Source organism: Branchiostoma floridae, chromosome 15 (genome assembly GCF_000003815.2).
Source record: "Branchiostoma floridae strain S238N-H82 chromosome 15, Bfl_VNyyK, whole genome shotgun sequence".
NCBI lineage: Eukaryota > Metazoa > Chordata > Leptocardii > Amphioxiformes > Branchiostomatidae > Branchiostoma > Branchiostoma floridae.
In genome coordinates this window covers 14,217,675-14,237,648 of record NC_049993.1, presented here as the reverse complement: position 1 = coordinate 14,237,648, position 19,974 = coordinate 14,217,675, and the positions used below count along the sequence as shown (strand labels likewise).

Below are 19,974 nucleotides of genomic sequence, written 5' to 3'. Positions count from 1 at the left end.
AGGTGCTTTTTTAGGAACTATTGGGGGTAACACCTAGCGTGACCCGAAAGTCTCCAATTGCGTCCCTCCTACCATTTCCAAGGAAGATGCCCCCTCTTTGACACCATTGTGGACAGAAATGAACCCTTCATTTCATGCTGGCTTGCCATTCGCAGTCTCCTGGCTTGGAGCAGATTCTCATGCGATGGAATACGCCGTCACCAAAAAGGCGTTTATGGACACTCGACTTCTTCCAATCTCCGCTCGCAATTTGGGTCTTCAAGGATCAGCGCTAACGGAACAAGGCCCTCGAGGCCGCGGATGTCGATGCGCTTAATTCGTCATCCGGATTTAGTTCAAAGTTTCCTACAAGTCTGGTGATTGTGATTTTCTTTAAAATCTTTTTTTTTTAACATGGCCTGGAGTGCTGCCCTCAATTTGTCACCAGTGACACAAATTGAATGAAGGAAGCCGGGGCAAGGGTTTTACAGTGAGTTACCAAAATGTTTCTCTACATATTAATGCCATTAGGGCCAAGTAGGTCGTAGGATGGAGGGGCGCGAAGGAAACATTAGGTCGTTCTGGATCTGAACCGCTTGGCTGGTCGCATATCTGATGACTGGGCAAGAGTGGGCAAGGCCGAGGGATAGACTAAAGCAGGACGAGTGGGGACTACTTTTATCTTGAATTTGAAACATTGCACTTTAACTAGGCCGTCACTGGGTGGCGCCATCCCCATAGGCACTCCGCACCTTATAAATTGGGGCAAATTGCTTTTAAATGAAGTATGTGGAAAACCCATTCTCCTGCCCTTTCCATATGAGCACATTGCTCATTTTCTCCCGCCATAATCAATCCCATAATTTTTCAGCGCGCACGGGACGACATTAGGGACTCGGCGATGCGCAGCAAGGATCGATGGGATTTGAGCTGAGATGCCCGCACGACCGACAGCACGCGTGGAGTTTACACTTGGGGGTTGTCTCCACGGCAGCGCAGCTTAAGCTTTCCTGCGCGCTGCCAACTTCGGTCAACGATTCGCAATCGGCCTCAGCCGCTATTGAATCTGTGGGCTGTGTGGAGAACAACGCACGTAAAGAAGGAGGTGGTGCATGCGAGAGATGGGCACCGGCGACAACACACGTCTTTGGCGGATGAGGTTGTAAGCGGCCGGTAGGCAGCTTGTGGAAGCACCGAGAGAGACCGACCGGCCCGTCGCAGTGATGTGGCGGGGAAGAGCCGCCTTCAACCGCCTGCGCCGATTGCTGCTTCTTTACGGCCTCGCTTGGTTGCGGTTGCAAGGTAAGTGATACCAAAAGGGTGGCCGTGCCCACCAACAATAATGGTCCGAAATGACAGGGCTTGTACATGATAACAGGACTTAGCGTCAGGTTAATTCATGGACTTGCGTTCCGGCTTCCGTCTGTGCGGTGGTCTATGTAGCTATGCATGCCAGACGGATGTATTCTCCGGGAACTGACAAAGAATTGCAATGCTTTACTTTCAAAACGCGTGCCGCCTAGTGTATTTTACTGCCTTGTTTTCTGTCTGCGTATCAGATGGTATGAATCAGAGCGCGGAATGCCGTACGGCAGCCATTGATATTGAGTATACTCAGTCTCTTTCATGCAACACGTCCGTATGGGCCGTTGTTGCAAAGCCGCCTTTGTCGTGAGATCAAAACGTTGGCCGAGCTCTATTCTCCCACGTCGGCGTTTCTCCCCCGGGACAAATCCACACAAGGTGTCCGCTCTGAAGAATGGGGCGACGTGCTTCGATCTGGCAAACCTTGTTCGACCATTAACCTCGCCGCATGCCGAGATCGGCTGATAAGCACGCGCGTGCCACTAACACAGCTACAGGCTATGTACGGATCCATATATATACGGCTCGCTGCAAACATCAAACAGGATATTGCACTTCGATTACCGGAGATAGCAATGCAAGCGCAGCAGTCTTTGGGCCTCCCACATAATTCCCCCCACTGGATATATACCGTAACATGATTTACTTGGCCATTTCCATCTGCTGTACTAACGCTGTAGACATTCTGCCAGAGCTGCAGCCTATTGCCATTCACATCATCGAGTTCCTGCTTGCCGGAGGGCCAAGACCTCCTCGTGTGCGGAAAGAAACACAGCATTAGGAAAGTGCGATAGGTTATTATGTATTGCGTGTCTGTGTCTGATTTCCAACAGTGAGAGGGTATAACCGTGGTTAGCGCCGTCCATTAAAGAGTTTTTAGCCAGCAGGTGCTCTCTAAGAGCTTTCTAAAGAATGTGGCATGTATACAACCGCCATGCACCCCCTCAGGCAGAACGAAGCCACAGGAAGCCGTCTGGTGAAGAAGAGAAAAAAACACGGCCAAAATATGAAGGATTGGAAAAGGAGCAGATGCTAAATATTCCGTGGTCTATTACCTCGCCCTTGGGCCTTGTCTATCGTTGGCTCCACGGGATATTAACGCAGTTTAATTTAGCCAGAAACGAGCCCTGTATTCAAGCACCTCACCCAGAACTATGATGAATGGAGATACGCACTCCAGGGTCGGCAACCATTTGTGCCTCACCGTTATCCAGTTTCCATCTCATCGACAAAAAGATTTGATTATTTCGATGTATTTCTCCACCGGCGTCTATCAGACAGGGGACCGTTAGAGGGGTTTTTATCCACCAAATTCATTTTGCAGCCGAGCTGCTCTCATAATCGGATCACAATAAGCCTATGTTGGCTAATTAGGCTAGCTCAAATCCCGCCATGTCGTAAAATGGGGAGCAAAGTAGCGGGCGTCGGCTTGCAGTGGCGTTATTGGTCGAGAAGCATTTATTATTTATTAAACAGAATTATGTTGTCAGAGCCAAACGAAGTCTTCATATGTCAAGCCGCGGTGGCGTGGATTTAAGCCACTGGCTACTGCCTGCGGTTGCCTCAAAGTTCAGAAAGAAGGGAAAGATAACGGAAAAAGAAATGTCGTCTATGTAGTCTCAGAGTTATGGTTGATATAATAACGGCATTTTTCAATTCCTAGAAGGCGCATTACGGTATTTTTCTAGAAAAAGATAGTAGTAATCTTCCATAAGACCGGAGGGGGGTCTATTGACTAAAATCTGAATTTATGCCGTGTTTGTGGGCATGAAAACTGTGTTGGATTCAAAAGACATGTGTCAATCAAACCTTAGCCCCCCTCGAAGGAAGCTAACCCTTGCCCCCTACCGTTCACAACCTGACGAGATGATAAATTGCATTCATCGGACCCTGTCGAACTTGTCCGAATTTCTCACGTTGCAAGAAACATCCCCCAAGAGAGAGAACGCGCCCGCATTATAAATTCTTACCACTTGAGGCACGATAATACAATTATAGATAATCACATGCTAATTTTAGTTGATGATGCTTTGGCAAGATAACACGCAAACCGATTTAATCATAACAGACTCTCTCTCTCTCTTTGTGTGCGCTCCTGACACGGCTTGCTGGTTTTCTGTCTTTTGTTTCATCTGTGGAGTTTTCCGTTTAGGCAAAATATGTCCACTTCCTGGTTTAGATATGCCATTTCCCTTTTCTTGATCGTTTACACCGTCCTCTCTACCGCAGGGGTCTATGGAGAAATGGGCAACCCGGTTGAAGCAAAGGGCACGCAAGGAGATTCTATCACACTACCCGGTGCCGTTAACATGGACCAAGTCGTGGCTTTAACATGGAGCAAAGTGGAGGGTTCGGGCCAGATTCGCATTGCTGTCTACATGTATAAGCCTAAAGGTACCGGAGAGCAGTCCAATTCTTTGGGACCTTTGAAAGGGCGTGCGGAGCTGACTGACAGGGGCTCTCTAAGGATTAAAGACCTGAAGCTCCGAGACGAGGGTATGTATGTCCTCACCGCACTCTTGGAGGAAGTCGGACCTAAAGAAAGACACGTGTCCCTTGAAGTCATAGGTAAGTCACATACTTAACCTATACATTAATGTATTAATCTATTAACCATTAAAATTCTTATATACAATACTTTCCGTCTCATACATATTGAAATTTCACTTTTTTATCAATTAATTACTTAACATTTAATTCTATCTACTGTTAGACTTTCATTTACTGTAATTTCATTCCTGGATGAAACATAGTATGGTTATACGTTACTTCATTTGCATTATTAGTTGTTTACATTTTCTGTGTACTCATGAATGTTTATCTATTTTAGTTTACTTACCTTTCATCTGTGCTGTATGTTTATGTGTTGTATTATAGTAATATGTTGTAATGTTTGCTATTTTATGTAAAGGTCCAGCCCCCAAGCCCCGAATCACTGTGGATCCTGGTAGAATAAATAAACTAAAGTAACCTTTTTTTCAGCAAAAAGCAATGGACTTGTGCCATATACATCGGCTTATGAGCCTGCTTGAATATGTATCCTATTTCCGATGGCTGAAAAGGCAAGAATCGTTGTAACGGGTTGATGAAATGATTAAATCTTCATTACAAAGAATCCAGCGTAATTGGCAATTTTCCAGAAGCTTAACAAGATCACGCCAGCACACGCACTGTGTATGGATCCGCTATGCAAAACCCGGACTTTAAAGAAATAACAAGAAAGACTTTGAGTATGCCGTGGGTGGTAGGGTCAACATGCCCTATTTAAGACTGTATGTCCCGTTCTTTTCTAGTTATAGTAGGGCCATGTTGACTTGATTATATGGATAACATTCTATGGAAAGTCCCAAACTCATGCCAGCGTGCGAATAAAAAAAACGTTTGTCAAAAAAAAAGTTATCAGAAAATCTAAGTCGTGGCAACGGTTGAATTGAGCCAATATCCTTTTCTTTTTTCATTTTCTTTCACATTTTCTTCCATGACATTGACATTGGCATTCTATGACATCAACATACGTTTTTCCCATATCATTTGACTGTACAATATACCTTTGCTCGTTTTGCAGCTGCTTTGTACGATTTATAATATAGTTGAAAACATTAGGGGAAACGGCCGAAAATTGATGCACGCGCAGATGTAATCCATATAATCAAATCAATATGGCATAAGAAAGGTATATGCTACCGGGAAGGTGACCCAATGCACGGGCACGTTTTCTAGACTATCCGTTCTTTCTCACCAACTCCTGCATTCCCGGAATGCACATCCCAAGATTTCCAGGAGACGATAGCACGTTATGTGGAGCACTTCCCTCCCGGCTAATTCAATCTCGGGATTTCTTCGCGGAAAGAACTATGTTCGCGCTAGACAAATAAATGAAATTACACATCCGTTGGCTGAAGAATGTGTTGGTGGTTTGATGGGGGTCCAAAACGGGTTTTTAAAAACTGTTTTAAGTTGCAATCATTTAGATATGAATACTTTGGACATCCAGACAATGTTATATTGAAGGTATGGCCAATCTTGTCATTCAAAGCTGGTACCAAGAGGCTTTTGACAATTACAACGACTATGACATTCGTTACATAATCATGCCCTAGATTAACTGAATATATGGACTTAACTTGCAAGTTAGATTCCTTGAGAATTCATAACTGTAAATGAGAGAATAATATGTGTAAATAAGAGAAGTACGGTATGCTTTATGCTTTATTCATAGCTACAATTTGCATACATGCTAGCTGTTCTTAGAACACGAGAACATTACTGTGTAAAGGAATTTACAGAGTTATTGTACCTTAAGGTTTAATGTAATGAAGTAGAATAATGATATTATGTCGTCCTCTATATCTAAGCTACCGCATGCTTAATAGTTTTGTCGTTCCCCGCAGAAGATTAAGTTGGCTGATTTTACACGTAATCCCACCGCCAGATTAAGATGGATTACCCACTTTGTGGTGCATTTTATTTATTCATGATTATCATTATTTTCGCTGTGGTGCCGACCAAAAATGCAAAATGCTCCAAAAGCAAAAGGTTAACACTTATCTAAATGTGCCGCTCCAGACGTTTGAATTTATGCCCTCTTGGCCGACAATATGTTGAACGTCATGTTAACAGCGGAGTTCTCTTTTACTCCTGTAATTTGCCCCCCCCCCCACTTGCGTAAGTCGTATGGCCTCTTTGTATTCGTGAACGAGACAAAATGGCCTCCAAGTAGTGCAGACTACTGTAATTGTCCAATTATTGTGCTGTTCCTGCTGGTTTTTACATCGTATATTTCTGTTGTGACTTGATTACCATGTCTGTCCAACCAGCGTAATCATAGGCCTGTCAATCATTGGGTCATTTCTTTGTCATCGGATTATTTGAAGGGGAGGGGGGCATACGTGTTTTTGCTACCTCTGACGAAATTTGTTTTTCACAAACCTTATATTTTAAGTATCATGTCCTTAAATTGCAATCAATCAATCGTTCGCATGCATCATATGTTGATGCGTGGTGGCTGCAGACAGTTCAGACAGTTCTCGCCACGTTGTTCTACACTGGGCGTGGACAGTCCAGTCGGATCTGGGGAACCCCAGCTCCTGGAGTGTGTTAAAGACCTGACCTTAAATTGCTATATGCTGAAATTTCGGTGTGTTATAATTCAATTGTAAACAGATGCGTTGACTAATTGGCGTGAAAATTCTGTTAATGATTGGATCATTTTTCTGTCATAGGATGATGGAAAGGGGAAGGTGCAAATGTGTTTCTTCCATCTCTTGACTGTATAAAATAAGTTTGTGGTGACATTTGTATTACAGGTATTGCGTATTTCATGGCTACACGGTGTGTTCGTAATGTGTTACAACTCGATTGGAAACAGAAACATTGACCAATTGGTGAGAAAGTTATTAGTTATCGGGTCATTTGTCTTTCACTGGGTGATGGAAGTGGGAAGGGGGCAGATATATTTCGGTTATCTTGGAGTTAAAAGTTGAATTGACATCAGAATCTTTGACTGATTGGCAAGAAGGGCCCGTCAATCATCGGTCATTTTTTCTGGCATTGAAAGATTGGGAGAGGAAAGGGCAAGGGTACTTCTGCTATATCGTACGAAATAAACGTATGACAAATATTATATTGCCAGTATCATGTCTCTAATGGCAACATGCTACGGTTATAATGTGTTATTTAATTAAAAGCTGATAGCATCAACCAATTTGTGAGAAATATGACTCAATCATTGGGTCATTCCCTCAACATTAGTTGGTGGGTAGAGGGGGCAAGCCTGTTTCTGTAATCTGGTACGAACTAAATTTGTGACAAATCTTGTGTTGCAGGTGTTATGCCTTCAATGGAAAATCAATTTGAAACGGAAGGCTTGACAAATTGGTGGGAAAAGGCTATCAAATTATTGAGTCATTTCTTTGTCATTGCATGTTGGGGAGGGGGGCAAACGTGTTCCTGCTATCCCGTATATGCTACGGTTATAGTAATGTGTTCTTTAAAGTTCATTCAGCCCATTTTACGCTGACAGCTTCATGATTACAAAGCAGGTATTTTGTATTTAACTTGATGGTTGATTATCCGGTTAGCACGTGTTACACTTCAATTGGAAATACAAGAGTTGACCAATTCGCAAGAACGTTCTGTACTGAATCATTGTGTCATTTCCCTATTATTGCAAGACGGGGAGGGGAGCAAGTTAGACAACAGCAAAAGTTACATCTATAAGTATAACTCTTACTAAAGAAGTTCGTGGCAAATCTTACATTGCAGGTATTATATCCTCAATGGCTACACAGTACGGTTATAACGCGTTATAATTCAATTGAAAACAGAGAAGCGTCCACCGATTCGTGAGAGCAATTTGGCACGAGTCCCAACAAGTGTCAATAACAATGAGTAATATTTCCTGCGGTACATCGATAACTATTAGCAGTGGCGGTGCTACGCAGTTATCGTTTGTCCCGAGCATTACATTTGTCATTACCTGACCGTTAATGGAGTCATCATGCTAGAAGCCGTTAGAGAGCATATTAGCTTCATTACAATGACGGAGTTATCAAGAAGGGTTGGCATTATGGAAAATGGCATTCTCGGGCAATTTGGACAGAATTGGGGCTTAATGGCGAATTATGCCACAAATCTCGAAGAGCTACTTCGTACTGAAACTGTCTTTTATGTTTTCATACTTTATTGCAAGTACAAGCACATATAAATTGAACCACATCACTAGGCCAAATTGTACGTATTTACTGTCAGAATTCGGTGTAAAGATATATGATGAAACTATATCGATAGAATGTAAATTGGTGAAAATTGGCAGCATTCTAGGAATGTGTATTCTTTTTTAAAATCTCAACTTAACATGGGTGTTTTGAGGCAAAATGATACCGCAAATTGACGTTCTACAAATGCTTTCATAATTTGATTTATTTTCAATTTCACACGTAAGATGGCACCCTCGACAAGTCTCTATGTTTGTCGATTGATTGATCGTGGTTTCCTGTGTGCACGAAATGGAAATTGCTACACTTCGTGTTACTTTGTCTCGCATCTATATCTATTGCTACTACATAGAATCATAAAATTCTATCTATCAATACAGCATTAAAATTTTGCAAACGAGAATTATAAGGGTAACGCTATTTGCCTTTTATCCTGATTCTATTCTTTGTAGCCTATTGACTTGGCACTAAATCATATGCTAGTGTTCGAAGCGATAAAAAATGAAAAATTGCTTCTGAAAATTTCCCTGGTGATTTATGACATTGAAAAATTCATCTGGCTGATTTTGTCGTTGTTAATCAGGTTTTAGAAAAGCCGTGTATGGGTGTGCCCTCCCTGCCCTTGAGAATTCTATCCCAGTTTAGGCCACACCAATTTTATTTGTTGTTTCTCGATTTTTTTTTCAGAAAAAAATTGGGTCGGTCGGTCGAAAAAAATGTTTTCAAAAAGTCGGGGGTAGGGGAGATCGGACAGGAAAACCTAAACTTTCAACATTTGTCCCTGGCAGCAAAGTCCGAAGTTTGAAGAAAGATTGGACCTGGTAGTAAAGTCTGAAGTTTGAAGAAACATTATAAATGTACTGTCCAAAATAGGCATGCATAGCTACTGGAATTTGAGGCCCATAGTTGATCTGAGAAAGGAGACGCATTGAAATTTTGTCAACACAAGGTGTGGCCATCAATTTGAAAAGTTTTTTTTTTTTTCAAATCGGAAGAAAATAGGGTTGGAAAATCCGAGAAACAACAAATAAAACTGGTATGGCCTTACAGGTGGTTCATGGTAGTGGCCTTAACCTTGCGTGCTGTTAAAACGCTTCTATTGTCCGACGCATCACCCCCAACATCTGTCACATCAGGGGATAATTTCTTTGAACCTGGTCTTTGCACGGAAACATGCTAAACTCGCGTTCCGTAATTATCTTCACTTATGGCTGAAGCCTGGATCACGCAGGGCCCATCCCTTGAGTTTAGAACTACGTTTTTGTGTGTGTTTGGTAGTGCGTAGGACCAGATTTGCCGGCCACGGTTTTAGGAACAAAGAACATAAAATATATAATGAGAAGGCTTTCAAACACACGGGTATATACATGCTAAGCGAACACGACTGACTTATATAGACTAACTTGATGTGGGACCGTAGATCGACGATCTAAAGAACGCTATGGGGGACAGATATGGATGGGTGTTTAACTGTTCGCGATGATGATGATGTTTAGCATTAAGTGGCCGGGTTGCTAGACTTGCGAGGCTGGAGTTTGAGAGGTCCATTGTTTCCCTGACATTGTATCCCTGGGGGAGGGCCTAGGAACTTAACACAGTTTACCTCACAACACCCAGGTGTAAAACAGGTACCTGACTTCGGTTGGTGAGGTTAAAACTAAAAATATGGGAAAGGAGAGGGATGGGCTCCGCCTTCTAGTACCGTGCTCTAGACACAGTGGATAAAAAACCCACTACCCTTGCGGCCTCTAAAAGTCTATAGAACTACCTTTACCTTCTTTTTACACAGTCAGCATTCTGGCCCTTCTATTCCTAGGGCGATAACGTTAAGTACTCCTTAATTACTTCTGTATTCAGCAGAGCCCACTCCAACAGAAGAGTTCATGCGCGTATATCAGATGGTGTTAGCTGCCAGTTAATCCGTGCGCCTACTGCCTGGGTGTAATTACACTGGTGATGATATGCTCTATATGGCTTGACCTTTTCCGGGGGCTTGTCCCATCTTCGAGCTTTATGGCACAGACTCTCAGAAGTTTAATTACTGAGTCTTTGCTTTATTACTTCGTTACATGGTTTGAGGGAGACATCGGTGTTGTATCTGTCCGGGCCGTACCACCCTTACCCCAGAGGGAAATGCGAAAGGTTGTTTAGGTGATTATTCCGCTTGGCACGCTGGTAAAGGTCACCAACCAACGCCCAAGTATGTGCGGAGTCGCTTCAACAAAGTAATTAATCTCATAGGGGTGGAAGGCACGGGGTTACAAGAAAGATTTGGCATGAATGTGCGATTTTTTTCTACGTGACTAAAATTCCCCGTTGAGAGCCTTTGAACTCAATGCTTTGAATCTTCCAACATTAGCACAAAAATAGTTAAATAAGGCAATACCCAAGGCGATACGAAGGTAACAACAAACAGTTTGAACAGGGAAAATATGGCAAATTGAGTTACTGAGCTCCGGATTTACCATTGCTTACAAAAAATGATTTGCATAAAAAGACAAATGTAACTCCATACACAAATGACACAGAGGTACTCGTAGAAGTTGAAGTACTATTAACATATTCATTCAAATTAACTTATAAGCTTAAGCTTTTCTTTTGAATATCTTCCTCACATAAAGTGACAATAAGCATCTAACAATTGGCATTTCTGGAAACATTTCTGCAATGATGGAATCCCCAGTAGAGAGATATAGTTAATATCCATTCAATTTCTAAGAACATTAAGGATCAAAATGTCTCCATAGAGATACATGAAATACCACTTCCACAGAGAATAGGCCCCAAAAGTATAAGTTGATGTGTCTGTTTGCTTAATCCTAATGTAAAAGAAGTGCCAAACTTAGCTTAAACCCTCAAACCTACATGGAAGAGTAACGTTGATTTAAGCCCCGTCAAGTTCATATCCCATGTAATTCCCAACAGTTTTAAACCACCATCTGAGAGAAGCGGATCCAGATGTTTGCATGTCCCAATGATGTATCTCCCACTACCCATCACACACTTTATTAATAGATACATTTGGTTCTGAGACTAATATCCGCAATAAAAGAGCATTAATGGCGTATGCCATAGGGGCGTGGAGGGACCCCATGGCATCTGGCGCAATATTAGACCCATACGGTCTACCCCTAGGTATGGCTTATGTCATAAAACCACTCAGCCTGATACGACTTTGATGCAATTTGGAAACAACAGCTGAACTGTTTGGTGCTAGCCTTCAAGCGCATTGGAGCAGACATGACTGATGATATCTCCTCCCTGATCTTTGTCCCCCTTCATGTATGTTTCAGTGCCTCCCAAGTTGGAACTGAACCCGAGACAAGACGTCTACGAGAGGAGGGGGAAAGCGGTCAAGCTAACGTGCACGTAGGTATAACCTTTTAGCCAGGAACAATATATACCTTTGGGTTTGAACTTGAAAGTCACCTTTTTATGTCTGTAGACTTCAATCTGTGGGGGATTCAACTGTAATAACTTTTCTTCCCTGACAGAATTATGTTACCATCGGCAGCCCAGCTGCTAACTCTGTACGAAAGTTGACATATATAAAAATAATAACCAAAGACAATGGGGGAAGTGAACATTTAATTTCAAGATGCTTATGCCGTCACAATATAAGTACAAAAAGTCAAATTTTCTGACTTAATTGGATATTACTGTTTAATCCCGACAAAAGCTACCCTTTAAACTCAATGTAAATACAATGCTGAACTCCATGAAAACAGAGCAAATTACATCAAATGACAGATGTTTCCCCCTCAATTATGAAAATGGCAGACATAATGAATATTGATATACCATACCAAAATGAAGCGTAGCTTTCCATAGTCAAACGCACGCCAAATAGCAATAGCTACATGCTTCAAAACATAATGGATATCTTTAATTCCAGTCATAAATTAAAATTATGTTAGTGGACAAAAGTTTGTACCATGAATATGTGGTATTCCTCTCTATTGGAACTCGATCAGTAGATGGGAAATCACAAATGTAGCAGTGAGTTGATTTTTTCACACGTGACCACCCAGTGTGTTTCTAGTCAGATGAGTCAGAGGTATTTGGCAAAATGTCTACAGTATTGCCTTTGTTCGCCGCTCTATTATTTTCCTCCAGCACTAAACACCTCCTTATTATTATAGAAGACCTCTTGAATAAGTACGGATTACATGGCTGCCAAGCCAGGTTACAGTCACACTTGCTCTTTGTTGGGGAAGTCCTTCGAGGGACACATTACCGCTTCATAATAGAATACCCTTTTCCCGGAAGAATTTCAATCAAACAATATTGATGTCTCGACGGAGTTCAAATTGCATTGCGCGGATCGATAGAGCACGACCCCCGGTGCACCGCCTTCCTCGGCTTGTAATTACCAGCTAATGCGAAACAACTCCGGCCGGCCTGACACCAGTTGGTAACATTGTCTCATTACGTAGTCCCTGATTTGACTGTTAGAGAGGCCGGGCAAGCGGAAAGTTTATGGCGCCCCCCGTCTACCGTAGAGGGTACGATGTGCTGCTACTGAAGTTTAAGTTATGGATATCATATCACAAAAACACTAACGGTTGCAAAATAAGTTCAGTCTTCCTTTGGTAACATTGTCTCATTTCGTAGTCCCTGATTCCTTGTTTGCCTTTGGTGAAATTCTCTCAATCAGTCCAGTATTTCACTCTTGAAGAAGGCACGAGTAGAGTTTATGACCTTCTTCTACCAAAGTGGTACAAATTTCTACTACTGCAGGTACGAGGGGCGTGCAATTAGTAATGGTCCTGACCCATTTCCCATAGCAGGAGATTAATGAAACTTGGCACAGTTATTAGTCTTTCTCTTCATAGGAATCACCCAGAGTTATGCATTTCTCCCATCGTTTGATGCAGCTCTGGACACCGATTTTGTAGGACACCCCAGGTTGGTCCTCCAACTGATGCCTCATCAATGGCACAAGAGGGACGACCAGGTCTGGGAGCTGTTTCCACAGACTTCCAGCCACGTTTGAATTCAGGATGCCAGCGTTTTACAAGGTCATATGATGGGGCATCATCACCATAAGTTTCATTTATTTCATCAAAAGTCTTCTTTGGTGTGCGTCCTTTCAAATACAAAAACCGGATCACTGCGCGACACTCAACTGGTTCCATTTCACACCTGGTCCATTTCGCACCTGACTAAGTTCAAACACCAGTAAATCAGAAACCACAAATAGTTCAGAGCTGTCTTTTGCAACATAACCCATAGAGATATGAATTATTACACATACAAAATTTCATTTAGATCAGACAACTGGAAGTGGGTCAGGACCATTACTTATTGCACGCCCCTCGTAGATTGCAGATATCAGTTTTGAATGTAACAAAGAGTCACCACCAACTAATACGCGTATACAAAACAACTGGCCTCCCTCTATCATTACGTAGTTCGTGATCTCTTAAAGAAAGACGATAAGGTTTCCCCTCCTACCACAGTGGTAAACTTTGCTACCACTGAAGTTACGTTTTACATATTAGCTCTAGATGTCACAAAACTCACCACCGACATTTACCCATCCTCTCAGAAAGATTTTAGGGCTTGTAGCGGTGACTACAAAATGTTTCGTGAGGTCAGAAGACACCAATAACCAAGGATTGTCGGATACTCTAAGAAACATCAAAGTGCGAGGAAATCGTATGAAGGACTAGGGTTTTTATTTTATTATTCACAAACTGCACATTAAAGTGTGGGGGTGCCTCGTAAGGGACGTACAGAATTCCAGTTGAGGAATTTTAAATCTTGTGGCTCAAACGTAACTTTGGATGGGTTGGCCTGTGTTGCAACTGTAAATAATGGGAAATTCCACATTCTTATCTTTATAATACAACTACAGAATGGATTTTTCAAAAGTTTCTAAAGTTCTATTTTACAATCAACAAGAAGAAACATATTGGATTCACAATATTAGTCTATTGGTTTATTTTACTATACATTAAAAACAGAAGCTAGATAGGCATGCGTTTGCTTTTGAAATGAATTTTCATATGAAATATGAAACTGTACATCATGACCCAACTGCAAACAGAATATCATAAAAGAAGCAGGTTAAAGTAATATTTCACAATCAACAACAAGAGACATATTGGATTCACAATACATTGATAGCAGAAGCTAGCTAGGCCGGCGTTTGCCTTTGACATACATTTTGATATGAAATATTCATGTGTAGAGTGTGGCTCCCTTTCTTCAACAGAGGCAACATCACCCAGTTTGATTAGTAATAGTAAACGCGTGATTATATTTGCCTGATGAGGCAAAATATCGAACATAATTAGCCGTAGGTACTGTAGCATATTTGAACTGCAATCACTAACATCAGTCATGTAGCTGCTACATAATGCAATTCCACAATACCAAGATCTCGTTGGCCTATACATAGTTCCCAATACCAATCAAAAGCATTATCGACTTGAACTTGATGAAGGGACGCCTATACCTTCTACGTCAAAGTCCCAATGGTGTGATATTGTCCATGAGCATGTAAGGGACGCCCTGTGCAACCATGTGTGAAACTCATGATCCTTTGGCACGGACATTTCGTAACTCCCCCCAAATGAATTTTTCATCAACTCCCCCCACGGGCATCTCAATAATTGGGAGAAATAAGTCGTTAAAAGTTCTGCTGATGTGTAAGCGAGTTGATTCATTCGCTTATTACACCACTGAAGACAATTATCCGAGATAATTGCTTCTAACTGATTCATTTTGTGGGTTGAGCACGCTTATGTAACCATGCGAGTCCGGGCGTCAGAGAGTTCGACCTTCTCGCTGAGTTGTGAATGTACTTCGGGGTCACAGGGAAATACCAAGCGATCTAACAACACCGGTCACGCATGGAGAGGCGACACAACATTTGGAGAAGTTGACCTGAACTCTCTTACTTTCTCATTGAGATCGTATCCGAATCAGTTAGTGGAGGAACGTATCCAACACATGTGGCTTACCATGGTCTACTGCCGTAGAAAGATTACGTCTAGCAATGTCACAAGGTTGACAACATTATAATAGAATTTTCAATTAATACGCAGCTTTCCACTGCCGCACAAATCGTGGGGAGAAAGCGCACCATTTTGAGGAAACATAACTATTATGTTGAATCTTAATCTTATTTATTTTGAAAGTTCAATTGCGCTAGTGGAAGGATTGCTCATACCTTGACAACGACTGGAGTTAGACAGTCAAAAATTAAGTTGAGTCCAATTTCTGTGTTGCAAATAAAAGTTCAGCTTTGACACAGAATCTTGAATCTTGTTCAATGGGCAATTTTTTTAACATTGTATTGGAGATGCATCTGCACCACTATATAGCTGGTAACACACAATCTTGTCTAAACTAGACAACTACTACGCTGGCTATTATAGGGAGAATAATTTGCCAGGGGAATTTTGGTACCAGAAGAGTTCGTAGTTCTTCCGGAGGGGAAAAATAAACCTAAGCATGGACTGACTCCCTTGGCCAATTCCCCGATTTTTACGATCCCCGTGCCCCCATAGTAAGGCCTGGTGGAAGCTACACAAGCTTAGAACTTTGCATTGCTTATGTTAGCATTACCACAAGAGGGAAACTGCATTATATTCTGCTCAGACGTCCTCAGCCATTCGTAGCCACATGGTACATTTCACTGTAGTCATCGTGGTTCAGTTTTTGCTCACCCTGTCACTTTTTCCCCATCGTAAAGGTTTATATTAGTCAGCGTTACGTGGCCCAACAGGAAGCGGTCATATAACGTTATGATCGGCATAAACCCCTACAGGGAAATGGAACATAAAGGTATTGCAGTAATTTGACACGAAGCAGCACTATGCCGTTTGGGTTGTAAAGAGTGCCGTTAAAGCCTGGAAAGATTGACTTCAGCCCGGTAACATATTGTCTTGGTACCCCCAACCAAATTGGATAGGTGACATGGAGCATATGGCGTGGGAACCAACACTGTAGTTTTTTACCTTTTAAATTTTCATGACTTGTGGTAAGGAGCACTTTTGGCGTGCCATCGGATGACTTTATCTATGGTTAGATCTGGTGTAGAATACTTGAACGGCATTTTTGTTCACGGGCGCTGCGTTTAGCATTCGATGCGATGCTATCTAGGGTCGCCACTGGATTGGTGCCATGACCAATACCTGTTGCTTTGAGCACCGCAGGGGTGTTGGTGATGACAATACATATGACTCAACTGTTCAGCGGGGACTCAGTCGATCTTCTGCTTTAAATTTCATGGAAACTTCTGTGCTTGAAGTGAAGTAACTTGCGTATCATTTGGAAGTTTTAACACTACTGCTAAGTTCATAAACATGAATTCGTTTTGTCTATAGACAATATGAATTTCGAACAATAACACGACAACGTACTTTTGTAAATAAATATAAGTTTAAACAGTTAACATCAGAACATCACACAAATGACGTTTGTTATATATACAGTCGCATCGGACCGTCTGCTACTTAACCAGTATGTAGCCTCCATTCATGATAAATTAACGTTAGCCGGCTAGCCACAAGTAAAAAGATATAGATATATTTGAAGGGAATTGAAATATTTCATACCTCCTGACTAAAACAGAAACCCATATTTTTCATTCGTGCTTGTTCGTACTTGAAATAGTCATATTTCTACGCTTGAAATGATGTCTGCAGGCACTTTTCCCATTGGTATCTAAAAAGCATCTTCATCCCTTTTTTTGCAAGCAGTCACCCGTACTGTTTAATCAATCACTGCAAATTTGCACATGTGAACATTTCCAGCAGATGGTCCATTTTCATCAACACCAAGGCTACATTTATCATCTGTTGCGCACTGGGGATTGCAATCCGACGTAATGTACCAATTTGTGCCTGTTCACGTCCGCGCCATGCAATAAACGGCCAAGAAACTCACCCATAAGGATATAATAAAAAACGGGAAGGAATTTTTCTTTAAATTGCCCAATAAAACGTAGCGGGCTTTGAGGAATGGCAGCAAATGCACGCATCTCGTGAGGCTGTATAGCAGGTAGTTTATGTCCAGTGCTGATGTGAAGAGATTGCGAGAGTGAAACATTCATGATGGTATAAACGGAAAGCTACGTGAAACGCATGAAGCGTGGCAAAGCCAATACTATGTCGGTGGACAAGTGCTATAAGTCACGGCACCTCTAACAGAGGTTTGCAACCTTTCCTTTCATGAAACAGCCAAACTCTACTTAATCTGTCTCCATAAAATCTATCGAGATAAGAAGAACTACTGTTCTCAATTGCAGCAACAGCACTATTGCAAAATATATCACAACGGACACTAAAGCGAAATGTAAATATATTGTATACATTCAAAGAAAGGGCCATTAATGTTTTACAGTACGAGAATTTTTGCTACCAAAGTTAAATGTACGATGATATTATCAAACTGTTTTAAGAATGGAAGCTAAAAATTAAAATTCTTCTTTTCTGATATAGAACTAAAATGTAAATACCAGTAGATTATGGAAACTCTGGGCAAAAAATGACGCTTTTGAACATAATTGTTCTATACTTTATTCATAGTAAAATCGAGTAATTGAGTATCATTCCAAGCTTCATGGACAAGCTTTTTCTGTTTTGGTTTGGTTTGGTCGATATATAGCACGTACACTTTGTCTCTAAAATGAGTTGTTTACCGAAATTAGCAATCTTCGTCAAAAATGCCTGTAAACAAACGGTTGCCATGGCTACACAATAACATGAAAAATTTTCATCCCTTGTGAAATTGTTGCCAACTAAATCTGAGGAAAATGCGACATGAAAGTTGGCGCAGGCCTCATATCCCCCCCTCCAGTCTGAATAGGGTTAAATCTGTAAATCTGTGTAGAAGTTTGGTGGTCCCTATACAGAGGCAGGTGGTGAAGGAGGACGCGGAAATTGTCCGCAGCCAGTGAGCCTGCAAATGGACTGCATCAGGAGCTCTCATCGCTTAACGGTCGTTATAATAATTGATGACATCATGGAGACTGGGCGGCAATATCTGGCACTATCACGGCACATTTTTATGAACAAGGGCCCCGGGAACCAGTAATTGTCATTCGCGACGCTACAAGGTCACAGTAATGCGGTTTATGCTTCGCTGGCTGTTTTTAGTTTGTTTCAAGATGTTTCTTTGGCCACGTGTAAAGAAAGAGGGCGACGACTTCCAAACAACGTTTGGGCACTATCGCAGCCCGTTTTTATGAACAAAGGCCCGGGTTCCAGTAATTGCCATTCACGACGCTACAAGGTCACAGTAATGTGGTTTATGCTTCGCTGGCTGTTTTAGCTTGTTTTAAGATGTTTCTTTGGCCCCATGCCACTGCATGAAAAAGCAGATTTCCACGAGTTCCCAACATTGTGCACGATGGTGGAACCTGACGTGTTCTCACCGTGGGCACGGGTTTCCACGGACTGCCTGTTCCCGCGTGCCCCTACAATGAAAACCTGTGCGCACGATAGGGCACGCGAAGAGTCCACGCGCCCCACTGTTGTACACTTCCCGTGTTTCACAATTATCGTTAACAATGGAGAGCTGAGAAGTGTCTGATAATTCAGTTTGGTGAATTGTCAATTAAAAATCCCTTAAACCCTTGCCACATTTCGGTCTGTACTTGCGGGAAAGTCAATAATGAAACCGACGCCAACAGTACGCGAAATAAGATTTGCAACGCATTGCAATCCCCCTATAGTGACCAAAATCGTGCCGTATATACGAAACTCAACCAACTACGTTACCTAGATATACCAAGGAGGTTAAAAAAAGAGTGATTCTTTAACCTCCTTGGATATACAGATTGCATGTAAGAGTTACACTATAGAAGCAAAAAAATTAGATTTCAACGGAGTGTGCCCAATGTCTTTTACTTCATGTGAAATGTTTTCTATGCGACATTAAATGTATATGTGTATTGAGTTAGTTGTCATCTACGTAAAAGCTCAAAGCTAAGAAGAGCTGTTTTTTTCTACGTATTAATTCGTGGAATATGTACAAGACTAACAGAGGTCGCAAATAATCACAGAAAGAACTTGTTTTATTTGTTTTGGGCTAACAAATACAGTGATTTATAGTTTGCAGTAATTTGTCAGTCAAGCGGGAACGCGGGACAAAGACTACTGATCTCAAATGTATGTGATTCGTGTATTCGAAGAAACAGCATAAATAGAACGGACAAAGCTTTAACAAATGATCAATGGCAATGTATATGTTCCCCAGCCAACTTGGAAGGAGGCTTTAAACTCGACGCCTATCAATACATAGATTGGAAGTGTTGTTCTTTGGTCGGTCGGCGCGGCTTTGTTTATAATAACGCCGCATTATTCCGGCGCCATGTTGGATTTGCATTATATTGACTCCTTGTTTGTCGTAAAAATCGATTCAAAATATTACAAAGCTGATAATGTTATGGAGAACTTCAATCTTCGCATATTTCACTTTTACAAACAGTGTAGTTTTTGTTTGATATCGATAGGGAGATTGTCTGTCTGGCTTGAGTTTTGTCGAATATTGAGCCGATCGCGAATACGTGTACTAGTAACATTTCTCAGATATTTCATAGCAACTGTACAGAAGCTCTAAGTTGCATGAGCTAATCAAATTTCTGTTACTAATGTGAAATACGGTCCGTTAGAGGTAAATAAGCAAGTTAAAAAGCACGAAAGTTAACTACTGGACTGCCACAAGCTCCCCTCCCCCAATACACATGTCAGTGTTTTGTCTAAGCTTGAAAACACGGTATTCCGACGCTCGTGTCCTATAGCCTCCATCGCGATTCTCAACGTTGACTATTAGGTTTGCCGGGTGAGGAAATTTGCTTTGGAAGGAGTTTGCCGGATACACACAAATAGTATATACAACGACTTATTGTGTCTGTATTCAAAATACCCATCCGATGTAGCCAATCGCATTTCACACA

The 19,974-nt window shown here is 41.7% G+C and overlaps 1 protein-coding gene across 1 annotated transcript in view; it reads left to right on the top strand.

The window, feature by feature from the left end:
- Window positions 1–620: 620 nt before the first annotated feature.
- Window positions 621–19,974, top strand: part of LOC118432068 — a 66,540-nt gene continuing 47,186 nt past the window's right edge. The window contains exons 1-3 of the mRNA XM_035843577.1: window positions 621–1,281; window positions 3,574–3,912; window positions 11,354–11,429. Coding sequence (XP_035699470.1) covers window positions 1,203–1,281; window positions 3,574–3,912; window positions 11,354–11,429 — 494 coding nt within the window. The 5' untranslated portion in view covers window positions 621–1,202. The remainder of the gene's footprint in view (window positions 1,282–3,573; window positions 3,913–11,353; window positions 11,430–19,974) is intronic.